The following is a 17,984-nucleotide window of genomic DNA, read 5'->3' as shown; positions in this document are numbered from 1 at the left end:
TCCAGTGCTCTGGCACCCTTGAAGTAAGTTTAGAAGTTTCTCCTCATATTCAGATGGAACCTCCTATGCTTCAGTTTGTGCCCGTTGCCCCTCATCCTATTGTTGGGCACCATCGAAAGGAGTCTGGTCCCATCTGCTCGACATCCACCCTTGAGATACTTCTAAACATTGATGAGATCCCCTCTCAGCCTTTTCTTCTCCAGGCTGCAAACCCAGCTCTCTGTCTCTCCTCATAAGAAGGGTGCTCTAGACCCCTAATCATCTTTGTAGTCTTTCCTGCTTGACTCCCTCCAGTAATTCCTTATCCTTCTTAAACTGGGGAGCACAGAACTGGACACAGTACTCCAGATGTGGCCTCACCAGGGCAGAGTAGAGGGGAATGAACTTGTTCATTAATAATCTGTTGTTAATGTATGAAGATGAGGTGTTGTTTACAGCAGGTGTAGGTGTGATGTGAAGGGGTTTGGAGGTGGATGTTCTCCTGGCTGGCTGTACTTAGATGTTCTTTCTTGCTTGCTACTGTGCTACATGGGCCATTATAGTCCCTATCTGTTTGGCCACAGATCTGCTGCTCAAGTTCTGCCCACTCCCCCGAGCTGCTCATTCACACCAAACCAGGTCTTTTGTTTATATTTCCTATTTATTTCGTTTTCACTGGGTCCAGAAGACTTCAGAGAACCCACCTCCCATGGAAAGCTGGAAGAACTGTATCCTTCAGCTGGCAGATAGTAGGGGTGGTAAATTCCCAGAAGAACAGCAGGTGAAAGAAGATGTGCACAGATTTTAATAAGCTTAAGGTTAAATTTGAGCAACCATTTCCAAAGTCAGGGCAGTGCAGCTGCCATGGGGGTATTGAAGATTTTCCAAAGTGTTTCTTTTCTGAGGTGGGCAGGAATTCAGAGGTTACTTGTTTTCTGTGAAAGACTAATGTTTTGAGAATGCTTTGCACCTCTGAGTCTTCCTGAGTTGTTATAGTGGAGAGCCTAGATTAGAAACAGCTCAATGAAGGAAGTTTTTTGGTGAGGTAGGAGTTGGCTGTTGAAGTTCAAGTTCATGTAATAATAGTGGTTGCTCTGAATTTTTGTAGCTTGTTATACAAGAGCACTTGAGCAGAAGTTCCTTTACCTACTTTGTTGAAGGGAAAGGGTTGGAGGAAGTATTCTGTGGTTATCCTGGAAGTTGGAAGTTGGCATAATCTATTTTTATTTCTTCCATAGGCTTTGGCAAATGATTTAGCCTACCAGCTACTTAAAGCTGAGAGAATATTATTTTAGTACTATTTGGACAGACATTGCCATTACAGAAATACAGTATAAGCCATTGTTTCCCCATTACAGCTCAAAACAGTTGATGAAGTACGTAATTTAGGGTGGCAGAAAGACCTTTTGGATGACAGATTCTGCCTTTTTATAGATAATGTAACTGCTATGGATGCACCACCCGATACTTAAAGCATAGAAAAACTCAGGACTAAAGATATTGTTCCTTTTTAGTGCCATCTTAATGGAAGATGTTAACCAGCATCATGTTAACCTGTAGATGCTCCTCACTGCATAGATTCTGTCCAAAAACTGATTAGAAACCATACATTATTTTTTCCTTGTAAAAAAAGGGAAGTAACAAAGCTTGCTAAACTCTGAGGCTATTGGGACATTTAATTTATTAATGTTTGTGAAGCAAAGTTATGTTGACAGGAAGCTGTATCTGGAACAACACAGTAGTGGTTTTTTGTGTTCCCTTTTTAAATGTTCACTTGCACTAAAATTGTCCACTATCTCGGGATCTTGATCTGCAGAGATGACCATCTTCTGTGAAGGGTACATTCATTACTTGAACGGAAAAGGAATTGTCTGTCAGCACAGCCATTTCTTATATTTTTCTTCTCCAGCTGAGAAAAGTATAAGCATAATCTCAGAGAAAATAACTCTCAGCAGAATTTACCATTAATTTGGTTTCCTAATGACACATAGCTTCTCATTCACCTTTTATTCAGTGCAGGTAAGAAGTGAATTTTAGGAAACTGAATTTCGCAAGTATCTGTATATAGTGAGGAGGATTATTTTTCTAAGAAAAGTATTGGCTAGCGAGCTATTAACTGAAGCTTTAGGGTATTATGTTTAGGTAAGTGAGAGCATCGAATTGAAAACGTGAGATGTATTTTAACGTATTTGTACTGCTAAAGAGAGAGACAAATTAATATGCATTATTTAAATATCCCTTTAGCTTTTTATGATCGATGTTCATTTTGGATTTCACTGTCTCATCCTGCATTTGAAGCATTAATGGGAAGAATAGCCTAATATATGTGGATGTTGAACTTCCCTAAAGATAAATGAGTGATAATATCATAGTGTTATGTGGGAAGTAATTATTCCTGTGCTCCTTGTAAGAAAGTGTGTGAGTTTTTGAATTGATTGTGAACAAAAGGAAGAGGGGGAGGAAGGAGCAGAAGAGCTGAAGTTGGTCTCTACTGATATAACCCAATTAGGACAGTATATGGTACTCGTTGTTAAAGGTCATGAGAAGTGCATAAACTGAGTAAGCGTTGACAGGGGAAAAAAGTGCTGCCATGATTACACTGAGATTGTCTGAAGCAATTCATTTTGGTTTTGTTTCTACTTTTATTGATATGACACATAAGCTCTTTAAGCCCAAGGCAGTCTTCTATAATGGTTACGATTTGCCTGAGACAATGGGATGTCTATCCATTGCTCATCTTATCTTTCCGCAACAATCCAAATAATTATAGGTAATAATGGACAAATACATGAGTAATATACTTTTACAAAAGTAATAGTATGTGAGCTGATGAATAATTTCTAAGCATGCAAGTGTTAAGTATTATTAATATTAAACATGGCCATCATTGCTCCATGCACTAATGCTTTATTCATTATTGCCATTGTAACAAAAGTTTGTTGTTGTTGCTTTTGTTTTGTATGTTTTGTTTCTCTTAGGCTCAAAATGCACAGCAGCTTCATGAGAGGATCCAGTCTTCTAGTATGGATGCGAAGTTAGAAGCACTGAAAGACTTGGCCAACTACTCACGGGATGTTACGTTTGCCCAAGAATTTATAAACCTAGATGGCATTTCCCTCCTAACACAAATGGTTGAAAGCGGCACAGAGTAAGTATTACGCTTAAACTCTGATGTCCCTCCCATATGGGGTGCTTTCATGCTCTCTTTCTGAGTACCTGAAGTATTTCTGTGTACAACTTGTAAGATTATACAAAATAAAACATCTGAAGAGTTTTGGGCTGCTAGGACAGCATATCTGTTATCAATAAGATTATATATTTTAAGTTTCCCGTAACAATGGGCTGGTGAGGACTGGAGGTGAGCAAAGTGAGAAGTCACAAGTACCCTCTGTGCCATAAAGTTCTGGGGAGAATGTGGTCCTGGTTTCTTCTCTTCCCATTGAAATTGATAGTGTATTTCAAATCATTGATAGTCTATTTCAAGGCTGATAATTAAGTGCTGTCATCTGAAAGCTGTGTGAGGATGTGTGGAACAAAACCTAGTGCTTGCTTTATTTCCATTTTTATTGTTTTAATTTTGGCTGGGGTTCTTCAAATGCCAATAGCTTTTTGAAATGAAAATGAAAGCTGACTTCTGAAAATACATTTATTCTTTACCAGAGCATCTAACAGTTTTCACTATTGGTGAAATTTAGGACCATAGTCCCGAATAAGTGTTTATTGGTGTAATGTGGAGGGTGCTACAGAAAAGTAGCAACTGGGTTGTTGCACTATTAAATTAGGTTCTAATAGTTACTATTTCAAGTAGGCTTTTGCTTTCAAGTAAAAGTTTCAGTGCTTTGCATGAAGAAATTGACAATACCCACACCCTTTCCTGAGAGAAAGTAAGTAGATTTCTTATTCATTGGAGATCTTCAGTCTTGTGGACCAGACTTCAGAAGTCAATTGAAATCCATCCAAATCCCCTCTCAAAATGTTCTCATGTTCCCTTGGATTCAAGAAAGTAAATACCGTTAGGGGCTAAAGAAAAAGTAGTAAGTGGGCTTGTAAAGCAAAACTACCATGTGGGCTTTGAAATTGAACACAAATTGTCTCTGATAATCCAATGCAAGATATACTGGGGATTTTCCACAGAAAAATTAAAATACTTTTTAGAATCCTTAGATTGAGAAATACAAAAGCACACTCTCACTGATCTCTGCCTGTTATGTGGTCAATAGTTTATTTGACTTAGAATCCCTGTTGCCTAACTCCAGTTGTATAATGAATTTCCAATAGCTCTTTGTTTCTTTTTCAGTGTTTTGGGGTTACAATCTGTATTTTTTGCAGTGATTTGCAGATATTATGCCACTTAAAAAAATACAAAAAAATGCTTCTAGTTATCAAATTTGTCAACTTGTCCTATATTAATACAATATTTCTTAATTAGGGACAAAATTAAATTTAAAAGCAAAGACAGGCTTAAGTTTATATAAACATATGCATACAGTTTCTGTACTAAATAAATAATATACTGAATGAATAGGCTCACATGTGTCCATGAAGATCACAACATAAACAAATTAAACATCACTGCCTCTGTAGTTTATTTTGTCACAAATTTATTTAAGTTAAATGGTTTAACTTACTTCACTGTGGAAGGTATTTAAACTAAAGCACTTCATTTTCTATTGAAACAGATGGGGAACATTCACATTTTTACAAGCATTTCTTTTAGCTGCGTCAGGGCTGATCAAATGCCCTCCTCACCCTTTAGATGTGTCTATACTACTGTTTTGTCGTTATGGGGTGGGTCACGTTGTAGCAGGCTGGTCTGGGTTAAAAATAATTATTTGGGAGGGAAACTACTTAAGCCAGCAGCACTGTTGAAAGAACTGCTCAGCAAATTACACCCTAGTAGTAATTCCTGGCTGAGGGTATAAGTTTTCAAACCACACAGCAAGCTTGTAGACTGGACATGTGAGCAGTCTATTGCTTTTTTTTTTTTTTTTTTTTTTTTAGTGGCTTGCATTTGGAGAGATTTCAGACTCTTCTTTTTAGCTGATGTAATGTATCGCCAAAGATGCATTGATCAATCCACCTGTCTAATCTAGTTATCAGTGTTTCTGCCTGTGGGGAGAAAAGCTGTCTAGTTTGGGCATTGAACGAAGGCTCAGACTGTAAGATTTTCCACCAGCTTCACCTGTTGATGAACTCTCCGTACTCACTGCAGTCTTTTTCATGTTCAGCAGCCTAGATGTTCTGCAGCTTCTGAGTTCTGCAGGTCAGGTTTTTCCACATTTGGCTTTGCGAAGGGAGTTGTAAAGCAAGGACATCTGTGCTACACTGTACATTCCCTTCCACTTTTATACTGTGCATCACTGGCTGATAAGCACATATTTAACAGAACTTCAAATTTAATTAAAGGAGCAAATTCTGATATACATGGACTCAGCAGTCTAACCTTGCTGTGGTCCTGCTGTTTTCCTTTCTCCTCTGACTTCAAGCTATTGATCCTGTCCTCCCACTTCAGGGTCTGTCACTCGTTACTATTTCAGCACAGTAAGCCAACAGACAAACTACTTCCACAGAAGAAGCAATTTCGTTTTGATTTTCAGCTTTATTATTACAACAAAACAGGTTCCTAAAATGTCCTTTGAGTGAACAAGGTGTATGGGGAAGGCACAGAAAGTTAGTACCTGGAAGAGAGAGTGAGACAAGGACAGCCAGCCATTTGAGTGCCCTACGCTGTCAAGAAGAAGCAAGTGGAGTCAGTTGTCCTCCTATGTTCTCTGTTCCTGTTTTCACTTGGACCACCTGCAATACTGTTAATAAGAGGTCCCACAAGAGGCTTGCTGAACAGGCAAAGCAAGCCGAAGGCCTCCTTGCCTTTAGCTCCCACCCTGGGCTGTGTGCCCTCAGCACTGTGAACTTGTGGGCTGTGCTGCTGATCAGCTCACCCAGGTGCTTCAACCCCAAAAGCTCTTTTTCCCTCCTTTTACCTGCCCTAATACCTGCCACTTTCTTTTCCCCAATGGTATTTTTAACTCCGGTCATTTCAGTATCTGTATATGTACCTACACAAACAATTCTATTAGCATTAGAAAGGGGGGCAGTATTAGAAGAGGAATGAGCAGCCAGAAGTTTCAGAGAAGGGCAGAAACTTCTTTGATGGGCCAATTTTAGAAGGCAATGTATTTTGTAAATATACCTTTAAGGTATATCTTCACTGCCGAGTTCTTACCCACCTTTGAGTTGCTGTTGTTGCGCCAGCCTTGCTTGTGTGAGCTTGTGACTCAACCATACAGCTGAGAGAACCCCAATGGCTTGGTGCTGCTAAGAGCGGGTCCAGCTCCCTGCCCTCTTCACCTGGTCCTTGTGTTCACCCCCACGCTCCAGCCCAGTCCTGCTTCCTTCCTGGAATTGTTTCTGGTGTCTGGATGCTTTGCAAAGCCAATCCAGATTGTTAACTTGGCTGAGAAGTATCCATGTCTGTTCTGCAGAGATAGTTTTCTGCTTGGTTTGAGATTTGCAGAAGCAAGAGAGGAAGTGGGCATGAGTGGATGAAGATAAGGCCCTTTTTTGTGGCAACAGACCACTGCATTGGCTTAGGTGCATCAGTGAGCCACAACCTGAGAGCAGGCATGTTGTGACATAGTGTGAGAGTGGCTGTCCCTGCTCTGGCATTGCAGTCTGGAGACTGGCACTGTGGCTCTGAGGGGATGGGATGTACCCCGTGGGGCAGCTGCTGCTGCTCTGCAAGAAGCCCCTCTGTGCTGCCTCAGCTGCCTGTGGGTTAATGCTGCTGAGGGCAGCCCTGCAGCAGTGAGCCCAGGCTGAGTGGTGCTTCTGTTCACCCTGTGCTGCAGCTGTGCTAGAAATCGATGAATTTTGTTAATTCAAGCTTTATTCTCTATTTTCCCCAGAGGGGCAGACAGTGCTCATTAAAAGTACCGTCATGCTCAGTGTAAGGTTGCTCTGAGGTTTTCTTTACACGTGGAACTCATGTTAGGGGCAGCTCTTAAGTTATAATTTGAGTGTGTAATTAAGTTTTAGTGGGCAGCCTCTGGAAGGCAAGACTCCAGCTTTTTATATAACTTTGTCTGAGGAAGAGGTCTATGCTTTATTTATACTTGGCTTTATTTATTGTGCTACTTACTCATTATTTTGGTGAAGCTGATGACTATAAAAGTACAGCGACCAGAGTAAGAGAATGTAAATGCCTGGGCTTCTAGTTACCTCTGCTTCATTTTCCTGGTGATGAAAAGAACTAGTAATATAAAAAGCTGTCAAGAACTAACAGTGTTTCCTAGTTAATTTTCCATATGTTATTTTTCTGAATATTGAAGAAAATTAGAATGCATTAGAGAACAGCCTGTCTAGTTTCTTGCTGTTAATATAGCTTGAAACATAACAGAGAGAGGCTTTTTAAATTTTGCATATGTTTACAAAAGTGGTTTTAATACTATGTGTAGTTACCATAATTTGGGCCAGATCTCCTTGAGTGCCTGCTGCTTAGAACAAATAAACTGTAGACATGGTGTGTGCTGGGACAAAGCCATAGGGCTTGGCGGTAAGCAGATTGTAGGGTGCATGGGGCCCTAGTGAAGCTGAGAGCACATCTTGTCAATATGAATATATTTATATCAGCAGAGATGCATCATGTCTCAAAAACTGTCCACATGTATCTTGATCCTGTTGATTGAGATGGCTCATCTTTGTTTTTCCTTCAGGCTCATTCTTGCTTCCAGTGTGTGCTATGCATCTTCTTATTAACTGAAGAAAAAAAAAAGGCTGGGTTTATGTTTATTTTTATGCTTTGGGTGACCTATAAATTATAGCAGAGACTGTAAGACAAGTTAGGTCATGAAGAACAAGTAAATGCTGATTCAATTTTATAATTGTACATGGTGTCATTTCTCAGGCTGTGTGCATCTGTATCACCAAAAAGGGGAGTGAGTGTGCACACAGTTATTTACCTTTCCAGAAGGAGATTTTCTTGGCACTTCTAATGCTGATTTTTTGTCTGAAGCCCAGTTTGTGCCTATCTAAGGGGAGCTGAATATGCAGTCCACCTGGCTGGATGTACGTGTGCTGCTTCCACTCCCCCCTAGAATGCAATGCTGTAAAATGAGGCAGAATGAGAGCAATGCTAGACAGTCCTAGTTACCAAAATGACTGATGGAAAAAGTCTTCAGGAGCCAAACTGGAAAAAATGATCATGTGTCCTTGCTACCCCATCTGAGATAATGTAGTTGGTTCATTCAGAGCTGTATTCCATAGTCTAGCCCATAATTAATATTTCAGAAAATCATGGCTGTATAAATAGTCTTTCTGATGTAGTAGAAGACTAGTAAAGATGTGGTGTTTTTTTTTTTTGATGTATCAGAAGTTGTGTGACTGGGACAGATTCTCAGCTTTCCTTAAAAGGAAAAAACCTCTCATAGTCCCTTATAAAGTAAGAAAAGGAAAATGTAAGTCATAAGCCATAAATATTGAAAGACTGAAGAGTTAATAAATGAATCTAAATTTATTTTTATCATTACCAGTAATAATAATAATAATCTCATAACTGGAGGAAAAGGAGGAAGACCTATGCAGAATTTTCGGTATTTTTTTTCATTGGCGTTATCACAGTTTCTGTCACTTGTCATTTGGCTGTAATAACAGGCAGTTTTTGCCAAAAACCTGAGACTGTGCTAAGCCCAGCTGTCTTGAAAGTAACCAAAATTGTTTCTGCTGCTGTTGAGGTTTTTCTTCCAAGGTCTGCTTCACCAACGTGGCTCTGCTCAGCAGCTTTATGTGGCACAGAAGCATGCTAGTCAATGCATGATTGAAGATAGCCTGGTTTTATTTTTAAAGGAGTTGTAATTGCTTAGGGCACAGATGGGAGAGGAAAAACTTGCTTTAACAGTTGGATGGTTGTTAAATTTGGTCATCTTCCTATTGCAAATAATAAATACAGCTAGAACAGGTTAATATAAGCTGCTAAATAAATGTGTATTTGTATATTTTTTTGACTCTTGGCTAAGAAGAGTCTTCTATTGAACTCATGCAGTTGCAGAGTTGGCTGCTGCACAGCCAGAAGTCTCTGAGACTGTAATTGTGCATGCTTTAAGGACAAATTGCATTGTTCAGTGAAATTCTAGCTCTTGGCTCATCTTACAGAGATAATATTGTATACCAGCCCAGTGGAAAACTGAAGACAGATTGGCTTGGAGTTATTCCGATTTTAACACGCTTTTGGGGACAGTTGCTCACATACCTGCTAATGGTTTTTTCCATCCCAGTCTGATGAGTATTTCAGTAGTGCTGTCAAAACACTTAAGTAGCCCTTGCTCACAGCCACTTGTTCCTGTCCTGCTTCATCTGAAGACTTATGCCAGTACTGTTTGTAGCAAGCTGGACTGGAAAACTAATGTACATTATTGAAAGTGACAATAAGGGATACTTTTAATACAGCATTCCTAAATCCAGTTCAGTTCCCTGATTAAACTCACAGGGTTGCCCTAGATAACAGTTGTGCAAGCACAACTCACTGGGTAAATGGAAAATGAATTTTCAGAACGTATGAAAAACGCTAAGCTCTAGTAGGTCTTTGCCACTAAATTAAGTAGCCCTTTTCCACCCTTCCCAGCTACTGGCTGTGTAGTACCTGCTCCCTCTCTTGGTCATCTGTGACTCCTTAGGCTGTAAGTGACTCCTCAGTGATTCAATTCAGTTTGCTAATCCGGCAGAAAATAAGCCAGACGATGGAGGGAGGAAAAATAATTTGTGTTTTTGACAGCACTGGGCTATAAGACAGGCTCAGCCATTCCTGTGAATCTTCACCTGGAAGCATAGATTACTTAATCTGACATTGCTGCCAAAATCAATTCTTGTCCAACAGGAGCTTTATGCAATCTTCATTTCTTAGCGCTTCTGTAATGTCGGGAGAGGGTGACTATTGTCTATAAGGCAAAAATCCAAAAGAGTAGATAAAATGAGGTTATCTGGCTATACCACTGTGGAGATGGTAATGGCAGGAGAATGGGAAAGGGCTGCAGCCCAGTCTTTCAGTGTGGTTCCTATAAAGGAAAAAAGTGGGATAGGTTTTCTTTGTGGGAGGATTTTTGTGTTGGTTTATTTTTCTCCTGCTTGCTCTCTTTTGGGTTTGATTCTCCATCAGTCTTCAGGCTTGTATTCCACCCTCCCTCTCAACACGCACACAAGCACAGTTTCTTGAATATCCTTCTGATAGATGTCATATACATAGCACACATGGTACATTTTAGAAAAAAAGCCTCATCTAAAGATTGAACCATCAAAGATCACATCTTTGACGAGAAAAAGGGGAGAGCTGCTGCTTCTTGCACTCCCCCCATCCTAAATGCCTTTTCTTCAGAGTTGTTTTCTTACCTTGCCTGTGCTTAAGAATATTAGCATTTAAATGGCTCCTGCTAAGTAGTGATATCAACACCTTGTTGATAGGAACAGGGAGGAGGAGTGGAGACAGTTTTACTGGGTTCTTTTTGGCGACCACTTTTGTAAAATGTGATAAAAAGAGTAATTTCAGCAGTGGATTTGTATTTCCAAATGTTCTTCAGAGTATCAAGCTGGACAAAACATTTTTTTCTTTTTTTAACTCCAGACAGAAGCGCAGTATTTGAGGAACCAGCATAAATAAGGAAGAAGAACTTAAAATCTCCACTTCTGCAACTTTCCAGGATGTTTTTGTCTCTTGGACTGTGGTGGCTGTGGGATGTTGTGGTGGCTGTCAGGAGTGGCTGCTGCGTAACTGAATAGTTATTTCATCCAAATAATTTATTTCAACCTCCTGGCCAAAGTGTTTCCCAGACTTCATTTATATGTGTTAGCCATGCCTGATACAGACAGAAGCCAGAAATATGTACTCCTCTGTATTTGTCTTGTCATAATTCTAACTACTGCGTGTTATCCAGAATGTGGACTATCCTTGTGTTTGCCTGAAAAGCAGTAGCCAAATACTGATTTAATGTTGTTAACCAGTCGTTCGTCCATCATCCCACCAGTTTTTCTGTAGAGGAGGAAGTTTTTGTGAACGTCTTCCACCTTTGCTAACCATGACCCTCTCCGGGGCCGCACTGCATGAAGAGGTTTTATCCTCGGTGGTATTTTTGTCCTGCTCTGCAAGTGTTTAAGCAGTGCAGGCTCAGAAACGTTGTTTGTGGTGATGTGACTGCTTTACCTCTTGGCATCGTTAACTCCAGTGGGTCCACACTGGCTTCCACAGTGGGACAAAATTTTAGTCGTTCTCCCATGTGCTGACCAGCCCTTACTGTGCACTGTGTTACCCCAGCTGGGGTTTAGATTTTGTGTGTCTTTGGTTCCCATACAGCAGTTTTTGCACATGAACAGATAGGAGTTGATCCGTTCTGGTCCTTGCTAAGCTGATCTCTGCTGGAAGCTGCTCGTGACATAACCTGAAGCACTCGAGCAGGTATTAAGTCTGAATGGCTCAGGGAAGTCCAAAGGGAACTGCTGCTCCTTGGGATTCAGCTGGAAATGTATCACAAAGTTCCTTTGAGGCCAAACAGGGAACATATTATGGTAGCGAAATGTCTAAACTGGTAACTTATTGTTAATGTTTATTTTGCATTATGTTGGCGTTTGTTTGAAGATTTCTCCCTGTATAAAAATTGCTGTCTCTTTTTGTCTTGCACCACTATATTATCTGAACCTTTCAGAAAAGCTATTTAATTTACCCTCATAATGTTTGCGTTTTGGCCATGGTTTTGTTCCCATCCATGCAAGTGCCATTGAGGGATGGTCTCTAATTAAAAAGAAAAAAAAAAAAAAGTAAGTAAGTGAAATATTGAGCTAATTACAGTGTCTAGATCAGTAAGGCCGTCAGCATTTTTTACTATACCTGTGGTAACTCACCCAGGAAGCATTTTACAGAACTGGCTGGTTGCTACCACAGTCAGCCCTCTAGAAGAAACACCAGTTGAGTATACATAGGAAGAGGAAAGCTGATAGAGGCAGCAGGCTGTACTAGTTCCTTTCCAGGCTGACTTGCTGGAAGAGTGAGCTTGGCTGCTCCTTCATTGTGGTCTGAGGGTGAATATGAGGGACTCCTGCTCATGCCATGTCCTTTTGTATTAGGTTTTTGATTCAATGATAGGATGAAAATAGCATACACTCCTTCAGATAACAGCCTCCACCTGTTCAGTGATAAAAATCTATCTGTAATCATCCTGTACCATGTTGCTGCAACATTTGATGTCCTAGATTGATTGCTACTCTTATCACACTTTCCAAAGCAACAGAGATTAATATAAATTGTTTAGTCTAATATGATAATTATCTTTTCTCTCAAGTAAAAATTTGCTGTCTTTGTATTGCTTCACTAGAAAAGTCCTAAGTGATTAAATTATTTCTTCATATTATTCTAATTTCATATTTGCTTTTACATTGTATATCTTCTGACCTCAAGTTAACTGATTGCCAGTTAACTCAAAATGGGTGAGAGTGCTGTAAATACTAAGAGAGTTGCTGTCTGAATGTTTTGTTCTGGGACTCAGGTGTTTGTTCTTTAATCCCTGGGCTCAGTAATGGAAAAAATATACCTGATTATAGCCTGTTGTGAAAAATCTCTGGCAAAACTGAGTCTGCCCTTGAGGTGCTACCAGTTTACAAACACCACTGGTGTTTCTCTTTGATGTCAGACAGACGCAGCAAAAATTTCAAGTTTACTTGCTGTTTAGCCAAAGCCAGCACCTGGATGAAAAGCAGCTGTTTTAAAAAATGGGTTGAGAAGGATGGTATGAAGTTTTGCTGCCATGTGCTGCATGAAGTTACTTAGATCCACACACATTTGGGAGATGACAAAACCCATTTGTGGTGGTGGTTGTTCTTGCTAGGGTTTAGCAGAGTCTCCTGCAGCAAGGAAGCACTCTGTTTACAGAAGCAGAAGAATGACTTTCTGCTGAAGTTGGGATCTCCTATAGTGAGAAATGCTTTGAACTCTTCTGCTCCTAAAAGCATGTTGAGGGTAATTTTGTCCCCTTTTTAAGGCTGTCTGACCATCAGGATGATGTGAATTTTCTCATTACTGCTGGTTACGCAGATAGCTGTTGTAGCATAGAAAAAAACAAAGCCATGAAATCCAACAACAAAATCTTGTCACTTTTCTAATTTGAGCTAGGCTTTAGCCCAGTCTGTGGTTGGATAGATGGTAAACTGTGCCATCATTCTGTTTAAACATGGGTGTTGCTACTCACAGCTTGAAATGGATGATGATTTCAAATCACTGATCCTGTGATGTACTCTCTGTTTTCTCCCCTGATGGTTACACAAGCCATCCCAAAAGCTGCCCTCCCTGAGACTGGTCCTTCTCAAAAGGGAGGTCTTTGCAGTCTGCGTAGAAAGCACAACATTGCTTATGCATAAACGGAATGGAAAATGCAAGGTGGGAGGAGGAGTCACTGCTGTACCAAAAGGAAAAAAAAAAAAACTATCAGTGAAATCTAGCCAAGTTCTCAGCCAGTCGGAGAGCTTGGAGTCCTAGAGCTGTTGTGGGCTGAATGACATGGCAGCAAGTGGGAAGGGAAAGAGCTGGGGTAAAGGGGACAGGGAGGAAGGAGGGATCTCCTTTTTCTGCTTTTGAACAGTAGTCTGCCCAGTGTGGAGCTGCAACCAGCCCTCTGAAACAAAACTGTGGAACAGATTTAGGAGACACAGGAAGGGATTAAGTAGGAGATGGATTTTTATTTTTTTTATTTTTTTTTTAATTTTTTGTTTGTTTAAGTGGTGTTTTAAAAAGAAGTTATTTATCTTGGATGCTATTTTTACCATGGGTAGTCTTTCTTCAGCAGGGTTAGTCGCATCATCAGCCGTTCTGAAGCTGGTTATTAGTAGGAGGATGACTTGAAAATTGTGGTTAGTGGGCTACAGCTTTCAAATGCACTTATTATTTGCCCCCCCTCTGCCCCCCACTTACTATTTGGATTTCAGTTTCCTCTGTATAGTAATATGATGCCATAGCTTCTGGTTCATGAATGATACATAACAATGTATATCTTGGGGGAAAAAATAGGAAACGCCTAACTAAGAAACTCTTGGGATATGTTAATCCTCTTGCTGCAACTTGGAACCAAGCGTTTTGGGAGCTACCAGGAAAGCAAAAGCCTCACGCTGAAGGTTGTGTCTGTAGCTTGGCCTCTTAGACTCTGAGTTAATAAGTGACACTTAAGCAGGTCATTGTCTTTCTCATGTGGGTTGATTCAGCACTTTGGATCTAGGCATGTCCATCGGTGTGTGAATTTTAAGAGCAACAGAGCTATAGTTGAGCTTACACTTTCTGTTGGAATAGGGCTGCAACACTGTATTCATGTGTTGTGGAGCTGGTGCAAGATGATTTTGATTTGATGAGTAAATACAAGTCTGTGGTTAAAAAGTCAGGGTAAATTGTTTGTCCCTCTCTGAAGTCCATGGAAAGCTTGTCCCTGACTTTAGAAGGTCAGGATTGTGGTCTGGGTCGGTCCTAGCTACACAGCAACTTTCAACATACTGACAACTGTGACATCAGTATTTGTGATGGAAACTGGAAGTAAATAAAAGTTTGTCAGGCAAAGGGATACACGTCATAGCAACAAGACAGAAAATGCTTCATGTGTAAACCTTTAATGTTTTGTACCAAATATTTCTTTTACACAAATACTTAACTAATTTAGGATGCCTAGAAATACTTTAATGATCAAGAGAAGAATGTTTTAGAGAAATCTGATATATTTCCCCTATCGACTGTCTTTTCTCTTCTGCTTTTTTCCTAACAGAAGTGAATACAAGTATTCTGAATAAATATTTGAAATTAATTTTGAAAGTTTTTTTACAGGTTACTGAACTGTTTCTGTTTGCAGCAAACTGCTAGTGATTTACTGCCTCTTATTGTGTCTGTCTTTGAATTGTATGAATCAAGTATGGGTGCGTGGGGGTGTGTGTGTATAGGTAAATAGAGTACAGATGTTTTAAAGTGTGTCTCCTCACGTGCAAGTTTTAATTTTGCAGACGATATCAGAAATTGCAGAAGATAATGAAGCCCTGGTAAGAACCTGATTAGATCACCTTGCACAATTCCTCTTCTTTTGCATGACTGACTTCAGGCCTTTGCGCTATTCTTTATATGTAAATACAACAGTGCATTTTCATGCAGCCAGTCTTCAACATTCTCTGTTTTGTGCTCTTTGCCTGTTAAAATTTTCTGATTAAACCTTTTTTGCTTTGCTTGTGGAATGGGTGCTTAATTTCTCTAACTTCTGCAGGGACATCTACTGTTTCTGTAGTATGGCTTTTTTGTCATTGTTTTTATTTTTTAATTTGAGCAAACATGTTGTTTCCCTGCCTTCCCCAGTTCCCCCGTTAAATTTGTCTGGCTTACATGACTGATAATAGACAGTCGTAATTGTTGAGGTTAGTAAGATGAAAGTAAGAGTCATTGTGCCAGTTTGAATTCCTGTTATTTGCTGGTCCCTGGTAGTGCAAATTGTTGCAGATAACTGCATGAAGGAAAACTCCAGTATAGCAAAAGGCCTCATATCAGAAATCTCAGAAGCATCCTTATTGCTCTGATGGTTTTGAATGGTACACTTCTGTGTGCTTCAGGTTAAGCACAGGCTTCATAGGCTTTGATAAATTGCGACCCCAAGAGATACTCTAGTCCCGTGATTGGCTTGCAAGTTTGACATGTATAATGCAGCAAAAACCCAGGGAAGCAAAAGAATAATTAATCCATTAACTGTGCATCTGGCACTCTGGGAACCTGATGTGGTTTATCACCAGGAAATGCAGCTCCCCATCTGAATCCATGCTAAATCAAACTTTCACAACTCTGCTGTAAAAGGAGTTCTGAAACATTTATTATTAAATCATTGCCTAATAAATAAATTAGACAGTAAGAATTAATTTGGCAGGAAACTTAAATCCTTCCTCTACAGTTGCTTTCTCAATTTAATACAAAGTAATTCGTTTCATAATAGAAAAGTTTAGGTTCTGAGGAAAGTGATTAAAATGGCATGAGCCTTTCAGAATTCTTGGCAGCATCACCCCTGCCAAGACAAGGTACCTCCTTTGAGTTTTTCCTCACTGCTGTGAAAATAGTTCTTTGTGGAAAAATAGTTATACTCCTTCAGCATCTCTCTGCTTCCAAATTCTATTATCCTGTAGGTTTCTCTACATTAAATTATGTGATTGTCCTCAAGACAGTACTAAAATACTGACATATAGTTGCATAGCACCCTGGGTTTAGGACCCAATTAATGCTGATGTTCTAAATTCATTTTTTTACACAGTTTAGTTGTAGTTATTCATGGGAACAAGGCATTACCCACTTTAAGAGGATTCTTATTGATTAATGTAGATAAAGCACATCAGTGGATACAGTAGTAAAGAAAGTGTAATGTGACTAAAGTTTATTCTAACTTTGGAAGTTAAATCCTGTCAGGATGAGCTTCAGTTTACAGTTTACCGAAACCAGTAGTTCTAGAAACTGTCCTGTTTGTACATTTTGAAGATAAAATGTATACACTAGTGCTCTGTGAGTGTAGTTATCGAACATCCTGACTATTTTTCACCCATGTATTAACAGGAAAAGATCCAGTGAAACAAACTATTAAAAAAAAACCTCAGAGCTTCATATAATGAACTCAACTAAACTTTAAACTTTGCAGCCTCCCCTTGCTGTCTAAGAAACTTAAAGAAACCAAGTACTAATAAAAAAACCCAAAACTTTTAATTTACAGGATGACATATTTCATAAAGTGCCAGTATTTAATTTTATCTCTAGTAGCTTGCACATACTAGCCTGACTTAATTGAACCCTGATTTTCACAGAGAGGCCTTGTTTAATAGCTTTCTCTGCTGAAGAAAGCTCTAAAGTGTGAGTTTCTTTTTCTCTGTCTTTTCTTTTTAGAGGTTCCCATTTTGTTTATCCCATGTTGGCTAATACTTACATTAAAAAACAAACCAAACCAAACTTGACCTTTGTATTGGAGTACTGAGTTGTATTCATACCACACTGTGTTGGAGAGTGATATTTTTCCCGTGTAGCTAATTATTCCTGGTATTATTACTGATCATTTAAGAAAAGCTGGTCCATTTAAGGAAATTACCAGGAAATGAGTAAAACCAGGAATTTAAAAGATGGGGAATAAGAGAAAAGGTAACTCTAATCACATCTTCATGAAGAACCAATGTTCTGCTGGGGTAGTTTCCCATGCAGACAAATGCTTAATGTACCTCAAAGTGGATTTAGTCATACTCCATTGTAAGAGCATCTACACCTGGATTTATTCAAGAATAGTTAAAGTTCTATTTAAAATTCCCAGCTTGTTTTCTTTAATCAGAGTTAATTTTCAAGCTCAGAGAAGCCCTGATACCAGGGGTACGAAGCTATTTCAGGTTTTTGGAATGCAAAACAGCTAATGGTTAATATCAGTAGGGCTGATCCCTTGAAACTGTATTGAAGCTGTACCACAAATAAATATTTCATTGGTTCTTGGCACGATGAAAATAAATAAATAAAATCTGTGTAACTTGCAGTGAAGCAGTTAAGTGCATTTTCTGTAATCGTCTAGAAAAAATAGGGGCAGCTACCCTGCAGATTGTTCAGTTATTTTCAGCTGTGCAGAGTAAGTACCAAGTAGGTGTGAATTGCTCGTAGTTTGATTTGATGGTGGCTTAGCTTCACCCTTGGCATGGTGACTTGAAGAAGCAAGGCAGTGTAGAGATGTAGAGGCAATGAAGAGGAGCCATAGCAATAAAAAAAAAGTAGTTGCTCACACTGCTTGCAAAGCATCCTGCTGCACCATCAGTCCTCACTTTAGACTTGGTTATGTTCTTGCCCCCATGGCTTTTCCAGAGCTCTTGTCCTCTGATGATTAGATATATTCTGCTCCTCTGTTTAAATTTATTCATGGCCATTTATCCTTGACAACTCTAACTTGAAAAGCTGTTCTTACCCTTTGATGTTGACCTCAATGATGTCAGGCCTCTCAGCTGCCCAGTAATAG

At 39.5% G+C, this 17,984-nt stretch overlaps 1 protein-coding gene across 10 annotated transcripts in view; it reads left to right on the top strand.

The window, feature by feature from the left end:
- The window catches only part of ELMO1 (engulfment and cell motility 1), a 315,282-nt gene that overhangs the window by 81,629 nt on the left and 215,669 nt on the right, over positions 1–17,984 (top strand). For all 10 annotated transcript variants that reach the window (XM_065051841.1, XM_065051834.1, XM_065051836.1 and 7 more), the window contains 2 exons: positions 2,958–3,127; positions 14,986–15,021. In XM_065051841.1, coding sequence (XP_064907913.1) covers positions 3,003–3,127; positions 14,986–15,021 — 161 coding nt within the window. In that variant the 5' untranslated portion in view covers positions 2,958–3,002. The remainder of the gene's footprint in view (positions 1–2,957; positions 3,128–14,985; positions 15,022–17,984) is intronic.

The sequence above is a fragment of the Columba livia genome, chromosome 2 (genome assembly GCF_036013475.1).
Source record: "Columba livia isolate bColLiv1 breed racing homer chromosome 2, bColLiv1.pat.W.v2, whole genome shotgun sequence".
In the NCBI taxonomy this organism is placed as follows: domain Eukaryota; kingdom Metazoa; phylum Chordata; class Aves; order Columbiformes; family Columbidae; genus Columba; species Columba livia.
The sequence above is the reverse complement of the archived record's forward strand: the minus strand, read 5'-3'. Positions and strand labels throughout refer to the sequence as shown.